Raw genomic sequence first — 19,668 nt, 5'->3', positions numbered from 1 at the left:
CTTAGGAGCTGTATAAAGCACAGAGTGTGCCCATTTTAGCTGCCCATTCAGGTAGAATTTACTTGTGTAAATACTGAAATGGGTTAGGGTGTATTTAAGCACTCTTTAGGTGTTTTATGTATTAAAAAGTATAGTTAATTTATATAGATGAGTTTCTGGCTGCAGGCTTTTTTTCCCTTTATTTTCTTCTAAAGATTACAGGAAAGAACCACTTCAGATCTGGAAACTTTTCCATTTTCTCTGTGAGGCTTCTGAGAGTCTGACATAATTTCTTTGTCAATACTTAATGAACGCAGAGATTTTTTAGTACACATCTTAAATTTTTAAATGTATTTACTGAAATATCATTGAGAACTTTGCAGAAACTATGAAGTCCAATTAGGTTCTTCATATTTAATGCAGTAAAATCAAACGTTATCTACATATAGACACAGTACACACATATACCAGAGGCATGCAGACATGCCTAATCTGAATTGCATCCAAAAGCTTTCTCTCTAGAAGCAAATGCCTTCCAGCTGTAGGTATGAATTAGAATTGTGTTGCAGAAAACCAATACCTCATTTACAAGAAGTATATTTTCTTGATTTCTTCTTCTGGGAATTAATTTAAATAAGAAAAACACCTGTCATCTTGTCTGACAGCTGATGACAGCTTTAAGATCACCGAGTGACTAAGATGACAAGCTATCTGTGCACATCAACACATCAGGCTTTTATTGCTGTCTTGGGTATGCAAGAAACTTGTAGTAAGTGGTCTTTAACAAGGACTCATCCTGTTTGTCAGTTCTGTGACATGGTTTTTATGAAGGAAGGGGTAAAGGCCCACGTCAGCTGAAGATGAAGAGATTGCAGCAGGTATTGCCTGTCTGTGCTCCATGAAGCTTGTCTGCAGAGACAGAAACAGATCAAAGGGCGTGTTTTTTATCACAATCCTGATGAGGATTAGGCAAGTTTATATGAAAATTCAACATTGCTAGTCAGAAACTGATTGTTCAGACTTAGGAAAAAATTTCCTCGTGAAGAAACACAGCTTGTATTTTTTCCCCTTAGATAAGATGAACTATTGTAGTTTTATCACTGTCATGTTTAACTACTGTAACTTTACAACCATGGTCTATTGAGTGGGGAAATTACTAAAAGCACTGTGGAAGCTTCCCTTGAGTCTGAAACTTGCCTTTCATGTATTCAAAAGTTTGGGGAAATTCACCAATTTGTTTAAGTAAAGAAACATTATATTCTCTAATAGTCATCCACATCTCCTTCTGAAAAGACCTATGATGTATTCTTCATTAACTGGTAAAGCAAATGGAAATAAATGTGTTGTATGGTCTTTTTTTAACATTTCCTCAGGAAAATCTTGGCAAAATATGCTTTCTTGTAGTGCCCTGCACTATATTTTTGTATTTTTCCAGGTCAAATTAACAGTAAACTGCCCCATCCCAGCCTCTGTATAAAGCTAATTCTGAGCTATAAATTCTCCTATGGCACATTTGTGTGCTAAGACTAGAGAATATTAAAAATCCCTACATTTTCTAAACAGTTTCCAGGGGATTTAGGGTCTTCCTAAACAAACGTTAAATACTAAAGGATTAGAAATCATTCAAACAGTATAATTAGATTCCAGCTCCAAATCTAGATTTGTATTTTTCACTTACGTGCTCAGGTGAAGGACAGGCTGATATTTAGGAAAAAAAAAAGGGAGAGCCTGAGTTTATTACTGGAAAAACAGCTGCAAAAATATTACTCTCTGTGATTTTTCTCCTGCCTCCATGGAGGGACTTGGGCAGAAGCTGCAAATGCAGTTTCTTGCTACTCATTATTTCATATATGAATCTTGACCATATGCTCTGAGTGGGTTTGAAATCACTTAGATTTGATTTTTTTGTTTGTGTTTGTTATTATGCAGTAATCCATAGCACTGAAAACATGTTCTTAAGAAAACAGTGCAGTAGGTAATTATTGGGAGAAATATTTCAAAACAGTATTTTTAATGTGTTGCCTAATTATTTTTATTGCATTCTCATTGTTTACCCATATTTGCCTTATCATTTCATGTTGCCAGTAGTTGGTCAATGTTACTATTTTGCATTTAAGGACATTTTGATGGGATTTTGAATGTTACAAATTTTTACATTTTTCTGGTTTTATTAATATAAAGATTTTTTTTTCCTATAGAAAGGTCCTAAAGGAAATCTCTGTTGGAGACCTAAAGCCTAATGAAACAGTTGAAGCAAATCTGGAAGCACAACTACTCTCCAGATTAGACCATCCAGCCATTGTCAAATTTTATGCAAGCTTTGTGGAGCGAGATAGTTTCTGCATTATCACTGAGTATTGTGAGGTGAGACTGAAGAAATTTGAGAAAATGTGTGTATTAAAACAGGGTCTTCTAAGACGCCATTTTATATAATGTTTTAGTTTGAATTTTAGTCTTTATTTGTTGCTTGCAGTATCATCTGCTACTTGTTAGGTGTGCTTCTTTCAGATAAGGAATGTAACCTGCTCATTTGAGACTCATAGACAAATAAATAACAGAAGTACGTAACTTTAAGTGGAAGTTCATTTGGGGGCTACAAGAAAGGCTTAAATGCAGATACACTGCCAGGTCTGTGGGAGAACTCGGAAAGGTTGTACCACTTGTGTGTGATAGGTGAGAGAGGATGAGATTGTGGGCGTGGGGTCATGATATAAAATCTGATATAAATGAGGAAGGGAAAACTCTCTTGTGGTTTGGAGGCGATTACAAGAAGCTTAAGTCTGATCACATGGATGATGAGTTTGGCAGCAACATTGGCTTTATAAAATGAAAAACAGTGTGAGTCAGAGACCAGAGTGTAGTGGATACAGTAAATATTAAAGCAGGATATTCTACAGTATTAGAACACAATGTTCTTAAATGTTCTACCATTAGTTTTTTGACTCCAGCATTTGGTTTAAGAACATTTTGCTGGAATCTGTTGTAAAGCTTTCAAATAAGAATTTAAGCATATTTAAGCCAGTTTTTTAGTAGTTTATATAAAACAAGTGCCTACTTTGTATTAAATATAAATGTGCTCTTTCAAAAAAAATCTGTCATACATAAAGTGATATTTTTATGAAACTGTGAAGCAAACTCTTCAGTTGTACTCTGCTAGACATGCTGAAATGCTTTGGAAGATAACGAACTTAGACTAATGGGTTACCTGCACACAAATCAAATTTGACTTAACTAATCACACTTCTTCAAGAATTTAGCTTTCATGAGAATAATTAAATAAGTACCATTCCTGTAATTTCTTTCTTCCTTGGAAGTATTCTTTAATGAAACACAGCTAAATGTGTATTTATTACTGGGATATTTAAAAATTTAATCTGAAATATTCAGTTCTGTGATACAAGCTGAGTATTTGTTCACATGCTGTTTTGACACATGCAGAAGCTTTTTGTGCCATTCCCTGAATGTCTTACAGCTGGGGTTTGAAATACTGTCATCTCTTTGAGGAAATCTGGACCTCAGGACTGAAGGATTATTCTGACAGTCCAGCTATTCCCATGCACTTGTAGTTTTCTCTCTACTAGCAAACTGTCAGTACAAAGTGACACAATACCAGATCAGTTAAACGTGTAGGAATAAAGAAGCTTATTTCCCCAGCACTATGGTGTCTTTTGTCTATCCACTGCTTTTTACTCTTTTTTGTTTTTATTTGTCATAGAGTTATAGGTTAATAAGAAAGAGCATTATAGCAGAGTAACCACAAGCATCACTCCTTGGAGCTTTGGGGTTTTTTTATGCAGGTAATATAAACTACCTTGCATGAATGCATTTTGATACAGAGTTACCCTAGGATCTGGAATTCACATCCTCAAACAGGTGAGAATGTATTACAGCAAGGCAGGTAAAGGAAGAGAAAATGGATTCATTGGCTATGCCCTGAATCTTTTCGGTTTTGAGTCTGCTAGGTGAGGTCAGGATGACACCCGACCCAATAGGATGTGCTTCTGACTTTTCCCCAAAGGCCAGGTTCTGTGGTATCGTTGCGTTTATGCCATTACAATATGTTTCACTGAATGTTCAGACAAGGAAAAGTACAAAGCAGAGTTGCACAGAGTGCTATAAAGTTTCTTTTCTATTTTAGTGGGAGTATTTCCAGAATTTATACTTTTGTATTTACTTAGCTGCCTTTACTTTACTTAACCTGCCTTTTTATGTGGTGAGATTTGAGTGTTTTGACCTAAAAGATGCCTGCTTAAACCATGCATAAATTAAGAATGAGCAAAATGTAGTGCTACCTGATCCTTGCTTGGAAGTCTAGTACGTTCAGTTTCTCATGCACAGAATAATTACCAGATTGGCAGTAATTGCTACTCTTGGGCAGGCTCAAAACAAAGAGCACACGTTAAGTTGGCATGGAAACGGAACTACCCCCATGAGCTCTATTCTGTTTTCTCCAAAGTACCGTGACTTATTCATTAGCCACGGTGCTTTGCTCATTCTGCCGTGAGTAACATAGAGGGAGCCTCCAGTGCAGCTGCCCCGTGCTATACCTTGTCCTGTGGAAGAAAACCAGTGACAGTGGTCTCCATGGCTCAGCTTGACATCTTTTATTACAACTGTTTTCAATCAAAATTATAGAAAAGTGTATTTGTTCTGTTTTGATCTTACTTGTTGAGCTTCTTAGACACTTCCCCAAATCAAAATCTTATGGATAGTATAAACATTATCAGCTAAGACTGACTTCAAACAAAAATGCCTTAATGAACCTTGGATTTCATTTTGAAGTACAAATTCAACTTCAATAATACACAGTTTTGCAAAGCAGTTACTTTAAAAATTGCATCATTTTAATGTGTTATAATGCAGAATTCATTGTACTTTTCCCCCAGACAATTATTTATGTCTCTTGACTGTGGTCTCAGCTGTGATGTGAGTACACATATGCTAAGGAAATCTGAGCAAAAGGAATAACTGAAGCAGTCAATGCTTGTTCACGTTATCAGCTCTAGATGCTAAGCTGTTTCAAATAATTTACTGGTGTGTTTGATACTCTGATATTTACTAAAATATCAGAGTTTATCAGAGTAAAACATTTATTCAGTAAATAAAAACTGCAGCTTGGAAACTCCATATGTACTTAATTTGTTAAATTGTTGAATTCAAGACTGACCTTCCAAATTGAGAAATTGGGTTAACAAATTTTTTTCAGAGTTTCACAGCAGCAGTACTTCAGCAAATCTTTTATGATGTGTTTTTGTTTTCCTATTTTAGACAAAAAATCAAGAGTAAATTAATTGTAGGACATTGAGACCACTCTTCTCTGCTTGAAGATAAAAAGCTATGCAGTTATGTGAGGACACATGTAGTACATTATTCAGCCGCTTTTGTTCTCCTTAGACCTTTTGCAGGGAATTGTCACTCAGCTTCAGAGAATTCACTGCCATAACTCTGTAGGTGCTGCACTTATTTTTCTTTGTGTTTTTCATGGCAATTTGTTATTGTGAGAAGGGACACATTGGGATAGGGAGAAAAGGTGATTGGGGCCTGCTGCTCTTCATCTCTCCCGAACTGGATAGTACACAGTCCCCTGAGGCCAGCACCCAGCTGATACATGTTTGAGCATCTCCTCAGACCTGGGCTCTGGATGGTCTGGGGCTTCTGTCTGCAGCAGTTTATTTTATAATAATGACTCACTGTTTTTGAGGTGTATGAACAGACTCAGTCACAGCCCATCTGGCTGCCATGCAATGGAGTACCCAGCAAGAATTTTTCTTTCCTTTCTCTTCTCTGCTGCAAGCAACCAGGGGGAAGCTGATGAACGTTTGGAGTTGTAAAGGGGAAGCAGCTGCTGAGAGTTCCAAGTTCCCAGAAGAGCTTCTCTCTGGGCTGCAGATGGAGAACTGAACCCATATTCCCTTCCCTAGTGTATGAAATGATTCAGGCATTTCAATTAAAAAATTGCAGGACATTGTCAGGGAGCACATTTTTGATAGATGACAAAACAGGTTTGCTTTGTTTTAACACACTCACTTTGGAATGTTGTAACTTAGAACCAGAAATGCATAGAAATTACCATAAACTCATGTCAGAAGCACATGAAAATATAGATCTGCAAGGACAGAATCTGCGTATTTTGTAGCAGCGCTGTGAAGCACTGTGGTGTTTGGAACAGAAAAACAAGAAATGCTGAAGACAACATAAAATGGCAAGAGTCAACAGTACAGAGGAATACAGGGATGATGATGGGAAATGATGGTACTGGTACAGTTGTACAGGCAAAATTGTTACTTGTATATGGCACATAAAGCTTCTGATTTTATGTAGAATGTATAATGTAAAAATAATGATTTATGGGTAATAAGCTATCCTGATGTAAGGTAATTAGTCACTAGAATGTAATCAGACTCACAGTCCCTTTGCTCTGGGGTTAGATACCTCAATATATTGCTTCCCATTAATGTGTATGCATTCTTGTAGAAAAAATTAATTTATTTTATAAACTGATTAAACATTCAGCTAACAACTGTAGCAACATCAGCTAACATCTGTATATTTTTGAGCAGAAAGAATGGATTTCCTGGAAGTCTCTAAATACTCTTCCATTGTCTTGTACAACTGGTATTGCCAAATATCTGGATTATAGTTTTCAAGTAGTCTTTTTCTGGATATATTTTCTGGTTTATTGGCACTCCCTGCTGTGTGTCCTATTGTTCCATTCCAAGTGCTACTTCAATATCAATTGTTGTTTTAATGAAGTATCACAATAACACATGCTATGTATTCTTGAGCCTTTAAATCTGCTTTGTTTCTGGTAAAAGTTTAAAAGAGGGCAAAGTATTGTAATTAAAGAGAATGTATTTTAATTCTTAAGGGAATGACATGGTTGCTTTGGTGCTAACATGGTTATTATCACATAATAAATGAGTGCCACTTGAGTGTGCAATGTTTGACTGGAGTGGAAATGCTTTTCTCAAGTTTATTAACTTATTCAGACTGGTTGGGGCAGATTAATTTTACCTACCTAAGTGTCTATGTCATAGCCAGTCAATGTAGGCCCTCATCATAAATCTTTGCAGAGAAATAGTGTTTGTACAACATGATCCATTCCTTCCAAAGGTAGACAGCTAGATGACAGAGGTAATTGCACTAAACAGGTGTGTGTTCCTTTGTGTAGCCTGTAAAGGTTTGGGATGACCTGCTCAGATGCTTAAGTTGGGTGACATGAAGGAAGAACAGTTGGAAACTGGTGATCTTGTGTAACACCAAGAGAAAACAACAAAGCCAGGCAGTTTCATTCTCACTTGTGTGTGCTTTTGGTTCAGAATTCACATGCATATATTGTTTTTACAGACGTACATGATAGGATGCCTGAAGGCCTAAGGAAGTGGGGTCCTGTACTATGATGGAGATTTACCTTAATTGTAGAAATATCTTGTGATATTTTTCAGGGTGGAGATCTAGACTTTAAAATTCAAGAGTACAAAGATTCTGGGAAGATGTTCACTCAAAGTCAAATAATAGACTGGTTTATACAGTTGTTACTTGGAGTCAACTATATGCATGAAAGGTACAGTCATTTGATATGAGAGTATTTAGCCTGGGAGGGGAGTGAATGGAGTTACTGACTAATAGGAGGTATTCAAACAGAAATGAAAGTTTTGTTCACCAAACATTGTAGTTAGTTTAGCTCAGATACCTCAAGTGTAATTAATTATCTACCCTGCAGGAACATTGTGCATTATGTCTTCTAGCAGTACAATGGTAAATGTCTTCCAGCATTTAGACACACTTTTTTTCAGAGCCAAATGGAAAATGGAGCACAGTAGAAATAGTTCAATATTGTTAGGAGGAAATTGATTAAAAGGTTAAAGCAGAGTAATCTTTTTAAAGGGGAGTCAAGAAGCACCTCCTGCTTGATAGACTCCCAGTACAATCAGTGGAGTTATGTACATTTGAGAAGAGATGTCACTTTTAACAGCACATCAAAGATTAACTTAAGAAATTACTGCGGGTCATCCAGATATGAGGAGATCACACATGGTTGGAGCAGGGGTAATGTATATAGATTAATATCCCCTGTGTCATCTCATGAGTGTAACCCTTGCCTGCAGTGTGATTTAGGCAGGATGACTGCAGTGATGGAAATATTTCCTTTATTGCCAGTGTGCTGGACATGTACAATGCCTGTCTGGTCCCTTCTTACATCGTCCTTTGCAGAGATAAGGCAAAATTTGCTTGCCTGAATTTTAGGTGCAACCAAGCAGTAGGTAGAGAGGTCGCCTGTCGTCAAGAGCAACCGCTCCTGAGTTGAACTGAAGTTAAGTGTGTGGGATGTGTTTGACCTAAACTGATGGATGCCTAATGAGTTTTTTGCCTGTGTCAGATTGTAGAGGGAAAAGGGCAGAGTGAATTGGTGTCCAAGATGCAAGAGCATTTTTGTTCCTAAATGCCAATTTATCTAGGGCTTGTACATGAAATGCTGCCCTGCCAGTGATGGGAGGACACAAAGAGAAGTCTCTTGGGATGCTGTGCTCTTCAGCATTCACCTCAGGCCAAAAAAACAGAGGGAAATGAAAATAAAAGTCCTGACAGTTTAACAAAACTATCAGTGTGGTTTGGGGTTTTTTTCCCTCCCTTGAACTTCATTTATCAGCTTATCATTAAAAGTTTTGGTGCCCTGGAAAGTCCCTTTTTTAGCAAAATCCCTTCTTTAATATATGTCTTTAGGGGATGCATTGTGCAGAATAATGCAGCATAGTAATATAAACATTGCATTTGGACTGATGATCATTATAGGCCCCTTCCAACTGAACTACTTTATTTTATTCTGTGAGTTATTCTTTTTATCTTTCATTTTCTGTATTTTCTTATTCCTTTTTATCTCTTCTCTCTATTTTACTTATCTTCTACATGTTCTCAAACAAATCTTTAAAATCAAATGAGATCCTAGAAATAAACTTTATTTGGTAAATATCTATATAAAATTTGGTTTCCTGAGAAGTCAGTTCATTCTCCAATTAAAGCAATTTGATTTTCTAAACAAGATTTTATTTTCTCCTTTTCAATCATGGCTAATAGTACCTCTCTGGACACTTACAAATAACTTTTTAAAATTTATACATATTTATTTATATTTTGTGTTATTGGCTGTGTGTATATAACTTTATTCTTATTAGTATAGAGTCAAACAGTAGCTTAAATGGAAAAGGTTAGGCTTAAAATAATTTAAAACTACCTACAGAAATTTTAAATACTAAAACATAATAACAACCCTCTGTTTCTGTGTAGAAGAGTCATGCATCATTTCTTCTCTACTGACATGGAAAAAAGCTCTAATACATGTTTGAATTATATTGTAATGCAAAGAAAGCTTTTCCCTAGAATTAGAGGTTTGAAGTGTTTACAGCCTGGGGGTTGGTCCTCCCCATACCATTCCTCAGAAAACTCAGATTTTGTGGATGTCATGTTTTTTTTTTTTTTTTTCCCAGAGCAGGAAAAATTATTATTTACGGTTTTAAATATAGACTATTTATTCACTTATCCTTCTTGAACAACTTCAGGTCCACACTTTTTGAAAACTCTTATGCTGGAAACTTAATGTAATTTTTTTTTTACTTGAAACTTGAAAACAAAGTTATCTAGAAAGAAACAGATTTGATCCTTATGTGTCTGATATAAAGAAATGGAAAAGTAAAAGAGAGAACACAGTTCAATGGTCTTATCTTGATGGAGACCTTTAGCATGAAACCATCCTGTAGTGTCTCATAGTACACATAGCCCATTGCATGTCAGTGCACCAAATTAATCCCACAGCAATCAGGCAATGAGGCCATTGATTAATTTAACCTCAATTTGAATAAGGCTGACCATGATGTTACCCATAATTTTGCTAACCTTTATGAAGAATTTAGGAGCATAGATTTTTATAAGGTTACTCTCTTTATGCAAACAGCAGATAATACAGGGTTCAGACTTACAAAGAGCCTCTTGCTCTTCTGCAGAGTTCTTCAGATGGAGGAAAGAGAGACTAATTGTGCATGATTTCACAGCAGTGATGTACTTCAGCTTCACTTGCAGCTCCTTCTGCTGCAGGCAAAGCTTCCTTCAAGGAGGCTGCCTGCTGCTCAGGGCTTCTCCTGTTCTTTTGTGACTGCAAGACAGCAAGCAGGTACTCTACAAAAACTAGATATGGGTATATTTACAGATTTGAAACTGTCCTCAAGTGTAAATTTCTGCCCAAAATAACTACTCAATAACCACCATCAAGTAAATCCATCAGGTAAAGTTTTGCTCCACCCCAGTTGATTCATGTTGCCTTTGTAAGTCTGTCTTTTCTTACAATAAAAAAGTTGCTCTCTTTAGCTGGATTTACAGTGTAGACTTGATATTAATTTCTTTGTAGTATTAAAGAATTCTCTTCAGGGAAGATTTCAGCCGGTACCTTGTTTATCTTCAGACATATCATGGTAGAGTAAGTTACGTTGCAGTGAGAAATATCATCATAGAAAGCTGAAAATATCACCCCAAATATTTCTTTGTCATATTAATATATGAAAACATCTTATAATTTTTGGTAATGCAAATAAAATACATTACATTTCCATCAATATGTTGCAAGGTTATAGGAACATTACATTGTAATTCAAACGAATGTGACCCAAACATCATTTTTCATCTCCTTTTCAAATAATATGCTACATAAAGCTTTCTGGATCATTCTTTTACTTCAATGTACCTGTTATTAAAATAATAACTATTCAGGAACATTTCAGGTTCAAAAATGCTGTGATTATATTTCTATAAAGGAATACTATTAAAAGAAGGTTGAAATCTAGCAATTCTCAGCAACAATATGCAAGAATAATTTAACTTGGTGAAAGCAAGGTCTTTTAAAGGATCTGTGTGATGAATGGTAAGAAAAGTCCTTATGAATCTCAGCACAGCAAGATTTCTGTAACAGTGTGTGTATGTATATATATAGACATATATATACTTATGAAAGAATAACAAATATCACCTTAGTTTAATTTCCCTCTAATGTATTGTATGAGTGTATGTGTATTGCTTACAGAAGTTGTCAAATAGAGAACAATATTTATAAACAATATTTGTAAACAATATTTTGTAAACATGGTGGAGGAATATTTAATACAACTTTCATTTTTCCCAGTGTGTAAATATTTTCTAATGAAAAGTATTAGTTTCAGGAAAAAAAAATAAAAAATAAGTTTAAAAAGATTGCTATAAGAAACATGAAGAACTCTTTTCCTTCACCCATAAAAAGAGAAATTTTTGTTTTTCACCCATAAAAATAGAAATTTTTATTTTTTCATTTGTGAACTGAGTATATTAAATTGCTTCTTTTTTTTTCCTCTTGCAAAAAATATTTTCAAAGGAGTTGTGGACAAAATTGGGCATTTAAGTTGTGCTGTAGAACACATATTTTCTAATCTTGATGTGGAAACTATTTTGGAAATAATTTCTTTATGTCAGTGCCTAAGACTTTTATAATTCAAATTTTAGATAATACTTGAGGACTGCTCAAAAATGTGAAATTGAGTACCATATTTAGTTTTCCTGCCCTCAAAAATCATAGAGCATCAGTTTCTTTCTTTACATCATCTAAATGGCTGAATGACTGTATTTTGCTAATGCAAATACAGTTTTTGTAGCCAGTATGTACCAAATGCTATTCTAACCTCCACCTGAGTGGAGCTGATGACTAATCCTGTGTGTTAGTAATAATTTCAAGAGTGGACAAATTCTAGTTTAGGTGAGGTTATAGGCAACAATGCTTTTGGAAGAGTTGTTAACAAGAATTAATTTAGAATATGTTTTGTATACCGCAGAGATACTTTGTTTTCCTAAGGGGCTGCAGAAATTCTGTCACACATGTAAGACTTGTAGAAATTAAGAAGGTTCTCTATATCCTTACATGGTGTGTAGCTTATAATGTTGCGGGATTTTTTTTCAAACTCTGATGGAAAAATAAGTTTGTTAAAGCTAATTGTTCTGTTCCTTTTCCTTTTCATCTTTGTCTTTCTAAAGTTCTTTCATCTTCCACACTTTTACTGTAAAAAATTGAACTACTAGCTTAGGCTATATGCATATTTGTCTTTGAAGTAATATTTTTCCTCTATAGGAGTCTTCCCTTAGCTATTATAAACTCTTTTTGCTGTTTCTCTCATCCGTTATTGTCTTGTGAGGCATCTCATTCTCCTGGCAGAAAATAAGATGTAATGCTCTTAAGACGAGTCAGATAGGAAGACTTGCCTTGCTCCCTTCCTCTGCAACTCATGCTATGTCTGTATCTGTATTCTTAAGCTAGGATTCCCAGGTATATTTTTATTATCCTGCTTAGGCTGTCATCCTGCATGTGGGTGCCTGTGAATGCACCTCTGTGAAGCTCCTTAATGCCATTGTCCGTGGCAGATTGTCCCTGGCACTTAGACCCTAGCAGTGGTGGGCTGGTCTTTCTGAAAAGGGCTGAAGTTTAATACCTGAAATACTTAATACATGACTCTGAATGATTCCAGTTGGGTGAGGTTGAATTTCCTTTTCTATTCCAGACGGATACTTCACAGGGATTTGAAAACCAAGAATATATTTTTGAAAGATAATCTTCTTAAAATTGGTGAGATTTCCGTACTTTTAAAGATACATTTCATGTGATAGAACAGTCCAACAGACATTTTGTCAGTAAGGAGATTTAAAGAAAATCATGTCAGAAATAGCGTTTTGATTTGTAGTCAAACATTTGTTTGACAGTCAGACACAGGAGAGGCAGTGAAACCTCTAGCCTTCAGAATGCTTCACGCTTGACTGGACCTGGACCTGAGCAGCCCCATTTAACTTTAGGCCGGGTGTTTGAATCTGATGACCTTGTGAAGCCTCTTCAAACCCACATTGTTTTGTGATATTATGTTTTTGTGGTGTTTTTGTTTTGAAGAATTACAGAAAATAGTTTTTCACATTTTTTTTTAAATACTAGTGGAATTTTCTGGATCTACAGTCACTTTATCATGTCTGACAATAAAAAAAATTATATTAATACATATGTTTATATTAATAGATTATTGTTTCTACTGATATTTTTAGGAGACTTTGGAGTTTCTTGTCTTTTGATGGGTTCATGTGATCTTGCAACTACTTTTACTGGGACACCATACTACATGAGTCCAGAAGTACTGAAGCACCAGGGATATAATACAAAATCTGACATTTGGTGAGTAGTCATAATGCTATTTTGGTTGGATTAGGCATTTATCTCCACTAAAACTATTCCAGGACATTAGGATCAAATGTTGCAATCTGAAGCCTTGCCTTTTTGTTAAGAAGCGTGTAGTTGGCTTTTATTCTGGGTTATCTGAGACTTTGAAGGAGAATAAGATTCGGGTCCAGTCTCTGATGTGATACAGGATGATTGTAGACAAAGTTCAGGTTTTTCTAGGAAGAGGAAATCTCATTTTTTCTTGAATTGAGATAGATGAAATGAAAGAAGCAACTTTCTGTGAAATTTTTAGGTGGATGAGCAAAAAGTGATGCTGGCTGAGAGGATAGCGGAAGGACCTTCTTAGGAACTAAATTTAAAAACATTAGCAAATGTTAAAAGCAAGGAAGTATTTGGAAATGGAGCTGAAAAGATAATAACTGTGGTGTTTGAGCAGAAACAAAAAGGCACTCTGTTTTAGAGGATGCTCAAAGGTAGAAAGAAAAGTGTTCTGCTTTTAGATGGCACAAATTCTTGAGATCATGACTTCTGAGGTGATGATTAAAGGATCAAGTTTAGGATCTGAGGTCTGTTGAAAGACTTTAGGAAATTTCTAGGTGTGCAGGTACACTTCAAATTCTTCTAAGATGAAGAATGATTTTTTTGGAATGGTGAAAATATTTGGCTTGTATATATGTGTGTCCTAAAGCATCTCATGTTTTAAGATGATAATTAAAAGTGTTGAGTTTTTAAATTTTGTCATAGTATTTTATTTAAGGGTCTTTGTTTCTTTTATGAGGTGTTTTGTTATGTTGTTTTTTTTCTGTAGGTATTATATCGTAAGATTAATTTTTAAAATAAATATTTCAAACCAGGAAAGTTCCTTTGTAAAACATTTGGTCTCTAGAATATAATTTGATTGCTTGATAATTTACTCTAGCTTAATCTCAGTTCTGCCTTTCAAAATATACTCGTGGCTGCAGGATATAATTGTAAAAGTAGAGAACAATCATCTATATTTTCAAGTGGTAGCAACCATTTTTCAGTTGACATATTCAATCCAGTCAATGGATATGTCAGGAATCTCATCTCATGGCCTTTGAGGCTGACTGCTAAGGATTTGATGTCAGATTCTCTCTTGTTCACATGTGGCAAATATCAGCTAATACATGTAGTCAATAAAAATATGTTGAGATATGATTTCAAAAGATGTCAAAACAAATTAATAGATGGGGAAGCCCGCCTTTTGTGCTCTTCTATTGTAAGGAATAATTTCTTTTATTGCAGTGCAAATAGAATTAATCTTATGATATAATAGCTACAGAAAAAGTAAAATACATGTTTAAGTTCTGTTTGTGGTTACTAGTGTCAATCTATATAGATAATTGAAATTGTATAGGATAAGCATAATCAGAATTTGGTCCAATACTTTTACAAATGCTGTGTTGATCACACTTTCAAAATTTACAAAAATACAAAAAAAAGCCCCCCATTCCAAACTCAGTAGCTACCAGCTTTCTTCTGTGCTTTCTGCCTTCCGTGATCTTTCCAAAGCATTGCCAAGAGCACTCACATGAGGATGAAACTGCCTTCAACAGGAGCTTCTTGGCCCTCACTTTAGGGGCACTAAGGATGAGGTGTGCCCTGACTCAGTACTTCCCTAGCCCACAAACCCCTTCCTTTTTTAAGCCAGGAAACTCTTCTGATCAGGACTCGTGTTTGATTGATACTCTTGTCTTTTAATCTTTTGACAATTATTCTATTTAATGTTTTTTCCTCTGCCCCATTTAACAGGGGTCAAAAGACAAGAGGACACTGAGCTTACAGGGGAGCCCACCCTGGAGGCTCCAGGTGAGATGAAGTCCTTGGGCCACTGTGCAGGAGGTTCAGTTGCTGATGAAGGATCGAAGACTCACAGAAAGCTTTGGGTTGGAAGGGTCCTTAAAGATCATCTCGTTCCAACTCCCCTGCTATGGGCAGAGACACCTTCCATTAGATGAGGTTGTTCAAAGCCCCATCCAACCTGGCCTTGAACTCTCTCTCAATTTTAAGTTGTTACCCCTTGTCCTATGATTACACACCTTTGTAAAAAGTCTCTCTCTGTCTCTCTGTCACTTTATGTGCTGCAAGGTGCTCAAAGGTCCCACTGGAGCCTTCTCTTCTCCGGGCTGAACAACCCTGACTCTCTCAGCCTGAATCCATGGAATGGGTGTTCCAGCCCTCAGATCATCTTTGTGTACCTCCTCTGGACTTGCCTCAACAGGTCTGCATCCTTCTCATCTTGAGGGCCCAGAGCTAGATGCAGTGCTCCATGTGAGGTCTCAGAATAGTGGGAAGAATCTCCTTCCTCAGCCAGCTGGTGACCTTGCTTCTGATGTGGCCCAGGATGTGTTTGGCTTTCTGGGCTCTCAGTACATATCACCAAGTCATGTTGAGCTCTTCATCAAGCAACATCCCCCATGTCCTCCTGCTTAGGCTTGTTTTTCCATTCTCTGCCCGGTCTCTATTTGTGACCTAAGTGCAGGACCTTGCAATTTGCCTGGTACTCCATAAGGCTGGCACAAGCCCACCTCTCCAGCCTACCAAGGTTCCTGTGGATGAGAGCACTTCCTTCCAGCATGTTGACCATACCACACAGCTTGTCAGCAAACTTGCTGAAGATACACTCAGCCCTCTGTCCGTGTTGCTGACAGAGATGTTAAACAGCACTGTTTGTTGACCTTGAGGAATTTCAAGGAGTTGTCCAAGTCTTTTATTGTAGCTGAAGTGACATTCTCTCTTCAGACTTGTCTTTCTGATCTCCAGCAGGACTCAAAAAATTCACACACAAAAATTCAGACTTACAAGTGTCTCCATGTTAAATGTAAGATAATGTAAAATATCTTCTAGAAAAGACAATTAGTGCTATCTTACCTTGTTATTGTGATCCTCTCACTGTTCAGTTCATTGGAAAGACCTTAATTTTTGCTGACGTGCTCTAAAGACACACTGTGCTTTTCAGGTTCACTGAAACATTCTGCAACTGGTTTTTCAAAACTGGCTTGAATATTCACAGTGCAGCAGCTGGTACAGGAAGTATTGTCCTTTATAGCCCAAGGTCAATAGATGAGCGAAAAGCTTCATGTTTTACAGTTTTTTTTTCACCATGGAAGTTCTGCAGTTGGTCTCAGAGAAGTGGCAGCATTTATGTTTTCTTCAGTTGAAATGTCAGGGCTGGAGTTCTTTGTTATTCCAGGCTTTATGTCAAATCTAAATTCACAGGAGGCAAATTAAAGTTGGCTCACATGTTTTCCTCAGTATCCCTGAGCCTGGACTGGCCAGGCCATGAGTTCACCCCCCCCTCTGTCCATGGTGCTTCCCAGTGTGGATGGGGCAGACGGAGCAGAGTCAGAGCAGAGCCGGCAGCTGAGCGAGACCGAGAGCCCAAGAGGCCAGGCTGGCTCAGGGCTCAGTCCCTGATGTGTGAGTGCCACTGGGGCTCACTGGCAGCCCAGCCCAGCGTGACCCCAGGTGCTGCTGAGCCTGGCCCGGTGTCCCTTCCTGCCCTCACACACCCTGGGTGACACTGGTGCTGTTGGGGCTCGGCCGACATTGCCGTGCCTCCAGTGCTATGGCAGAGACAAAGCGATGTTGCGGTCACGTGTAAATCCATTGTGCTCTGTCTTCCATCAAGTCCTGTCAGATTTTGATGGATGATTTGTCTGTTGTGTTTGGGTAAATGGCTTTCATTTTATTGTGCTTGTTTGTCTGTGCTTTCCCCCCCATTTTGTCTTTTTCTTTAATATTAACAGTCAAAAAATGAAGCAGTGTGAAGGCTGAGGGGATGGGCCTGAGGAAGACAGCAGCAGGGAGTTCTCATTTCAGGGCTGATGACTGAGTATTGAGGAAATTAAATTCAGAGACATATTCCTCACAGATTCTGAAGCCAATGAATTCTTAAGACCTTCTGATATGATCAGACTTAGAGATATAAGCCTTAAAGGTATATGCATTAACATTATCTGACTTTTGAAGTTGAATTTAAAGCTAACTTGTATCTTATAACCTTTCAAGAATTGTAAGAATTTGTTGTTTTTTTTTTTTTTTTACCAAAGATCAGAAGATGTTAAAAGAATGACAATATTTATGTAAGCAACATAAACCTCAGAAAAACCTCAGATGGTTTCTCCTAAGAGGGTGGGGTTAGAAATCTGTCAGTTGAGATTGGGAACACACTGAAGCCTGTCCAGGTGCTCCATTTTATGATGTAATTGAGCATAAGTAGCTTCAACATGAACTTGAAATGCCACAATTTTGCTGAAATTATGTGCTCTTTGGGAACTTTGTCAAATCCGTTCATGAATATAGGGAGTTGTCAAAGCAAATGTGCTGGCTGGCTGGTTTAATGACCATTTTAGAATTTTATAACATTGGCACTTATACAGGCTAAGATTATAAAAGTAATTAAATTATATGTTTGGATCATGTGCGGATTGCTTATGGGAATTGGGAAGCAATTTCCTCCTGCTCCTCACAAGGTACTTAGAGCAGAAATGTAGAAACACAACTGAGAAATGCAGTTTTGAGCCAAGAGCTAGCCTGTTATTTCTTTGGGTGTTTGCAGCTCAGCAGCTCTCTTGGGAAGAAATAGCCTTGTTCAGGAACCCAGGGCAGCATTTCTCAGCTTAGGAGGTATTTATTTAATTTTAAAGATTTTGATCCTGCAGAAAGAAACTTTATTCTTTTTCCTTGGTTTTTCTTTACTTTTTTCCCCTGTTTTTTTCTTTTATGGGACAGATGGGATTTTCCCTGGATAGCCTGTTAGCAGCTCTGTCTGCAGCAGAATGCTTTGAGCATTCTTTTCATCTTTCTCCACCTCAGGTGTAGTCAGAGTACTAAACTAGATTAATAAATCAGCTTCCCTGATGTGTCAAATCCCGTGTTCCTAATGGCTCATTAAACAATTTCTAGCTGCCAGAATCAAGCAGCTTCCAAAACATATTGATTCTGCAAAAAGAAGTAATAAGTACAGTCTGTCTGTCAGGTTGGGATTTTCCTTCTTTTTTTCTTCTCTCTGGCTGATTTCCATTTTTATTTGATGCTTTCAGATGCTGTGTACATAGGGTTTTTTTGTTGTTCTTTTTGCTTAAGTATTTTCTCATGTGGTAATTATCTTGTTTCAAAGTCTGAACATACATTGTAAATACAGATTATCATCTGTGTCTTACTGTTTACTGATTTTGAGAGTTTGAAAGCTGTTTGACAGTTCAATCTTTAAAAAACCTAGGCAACAATTTATTTACCTCAGTAATTGTTCTTTAGTTTGTTCTTAGCAAAAATGCTCTGCTAATGGTTTTCACATACTTGCTTGAAAAGTAGCAGTGAGTGGAGTCCCCCCCTAATTCTCTCTCTTCTTCCCTATTTTCACTGAATGTAGAGCCTGGGTTTCAGCTTTAAAATTATTTGCTCTTCTTCTTTTATTGCCAGATGGACCAAAACAACTCCTCTTCTTTAACCAAAATGAATAAATGAAACTTTGGTCATTATTTGCTTCCAAAGATTTTTATGCTGCTTTCCTGACAGCCATTCACCCATACGTATTTCTTAACATTATGCTTTATTTTCATACTCCTTCTGGAATCACAGATTAAATTATAAAATTTTAAAAGTCAAATACAAAAAATATTTAAGCTGGTTGCTTAAATGAGCATCAGCCTGTATCTGGCTCTCACCAGAATTTTCTATGACCTTGATCAAGTCAATCATTGATCATGTCAGCACCCCTTACTGGAGAAAGAGCTGAGCATCCTCCAAGGCCTGCAAAACTCAACTCCCTTATTTTTTAAAAAAAACATTCTTCAGACAGAGCTCAGCTGAAGTGCAAACTGTTATGAACAATCATTATATAAAATTATTATGAGAGTATTTATTTTAAAATGTTCAACTTGGTGAGCTTTTATGATGGCCATTAGGACTGGTGAATAATACATACTATTCCTGCTTGCTTATTCTTCAAGGTCTCTGGGATGCATTTTGTACGAGATGTGCTGTATGAACCATGCATTTACTGGACAGAATTTTTTGTCTGTTGTGTTAAAAATTGTGGAAGGTGAAACACCTTCTCTTCCTGATAGATATCCAAGCAAACTGAATGCTGTGCTATGCAGGTATGTTATTTTCTTGTTTAGCAGGTTTTTCAGTAAGTTTGGACAATTGCTTAATTACTACTTTTGTTTTTTAATGTTTCAGGATGTTAAGTAAGAATCCTTCATTGAGACCAGCAGCAGCAGAGATCCTAAAATCCCCTTATATTGATGAACAGCTAAAGGTATGTAAGAAAAAGCAGTAGCTGTACACTTGCCATTTGAGTATGTATTTTGCAAAAGCAAAATGGGGGTAGGGAAAACACGGTGAGAAAAAATAATTTTATAGCTGTTTATAGGAGCATTAATCTGGGGGACTTTCATAGCTTTAGTACAAATATAACTGGGGAATGAAGCCCT

The 19,668-nt window shown here is 36.8% G+C and overlaps 1 protein-coding gene across 3 annotated transcripts in view; it reads left to right on the top strand.

Moving 5' to 3' along the window:
* Positions 1–19,668, top strand: part of NEK11 (NIMA related kinase 11) — an 81,866-nt gene that overhangs the window by 15,028 nt on the left and 47,170 nt on the right. For 2 of the 3 annotated variants that reach the window (XM_077786888.1, XM_077786891.1), the window contains exons 3-8: positions 2,178–2,343; positions 7,425–7,543; positions 12,546–12,610; positions 13,075–13,201; positions 19,183–19,332; positions 19,415–19,493. In XM_077786888.1, coding sequence (XP_077643014.1) covers positions 2,178–2,343; positions 7,425–7,543; positions 12,546–12,610; positions 13,075–13,201; positions 19,183–19,332; positions 19,415–19,493 — 706 coding nt within the window. The remainder of the gene's footprint in view (positions 1–2,177; positions 2,344–7,424; positions 7,544–12,545; positions 12,611–13,074; positions 13,202–19,182; positions 19,333–19,414; positions 19,494–19,668) is intronic. The other variant, XM_021543355.3, reaches the window with a different exon arrangement.

The sequence above is a fragment of the Lonchura striata genome, chromosome 1, assembly GCF_046129695.1.
Source record: "Lonchura striata isolate bLonStr1 chromosome 1, bLonStr1.mat, whole genome shotgun sequence".
Lineage (NCBI taxonomy): Eukaryota > Metazoa > Chordata > Aves > Passeriformes > Estrildidae > Lonchura > Lonchura striata.
This window is presented reverse-complemented; position numbering and strand designations above follow the sequence as displayed.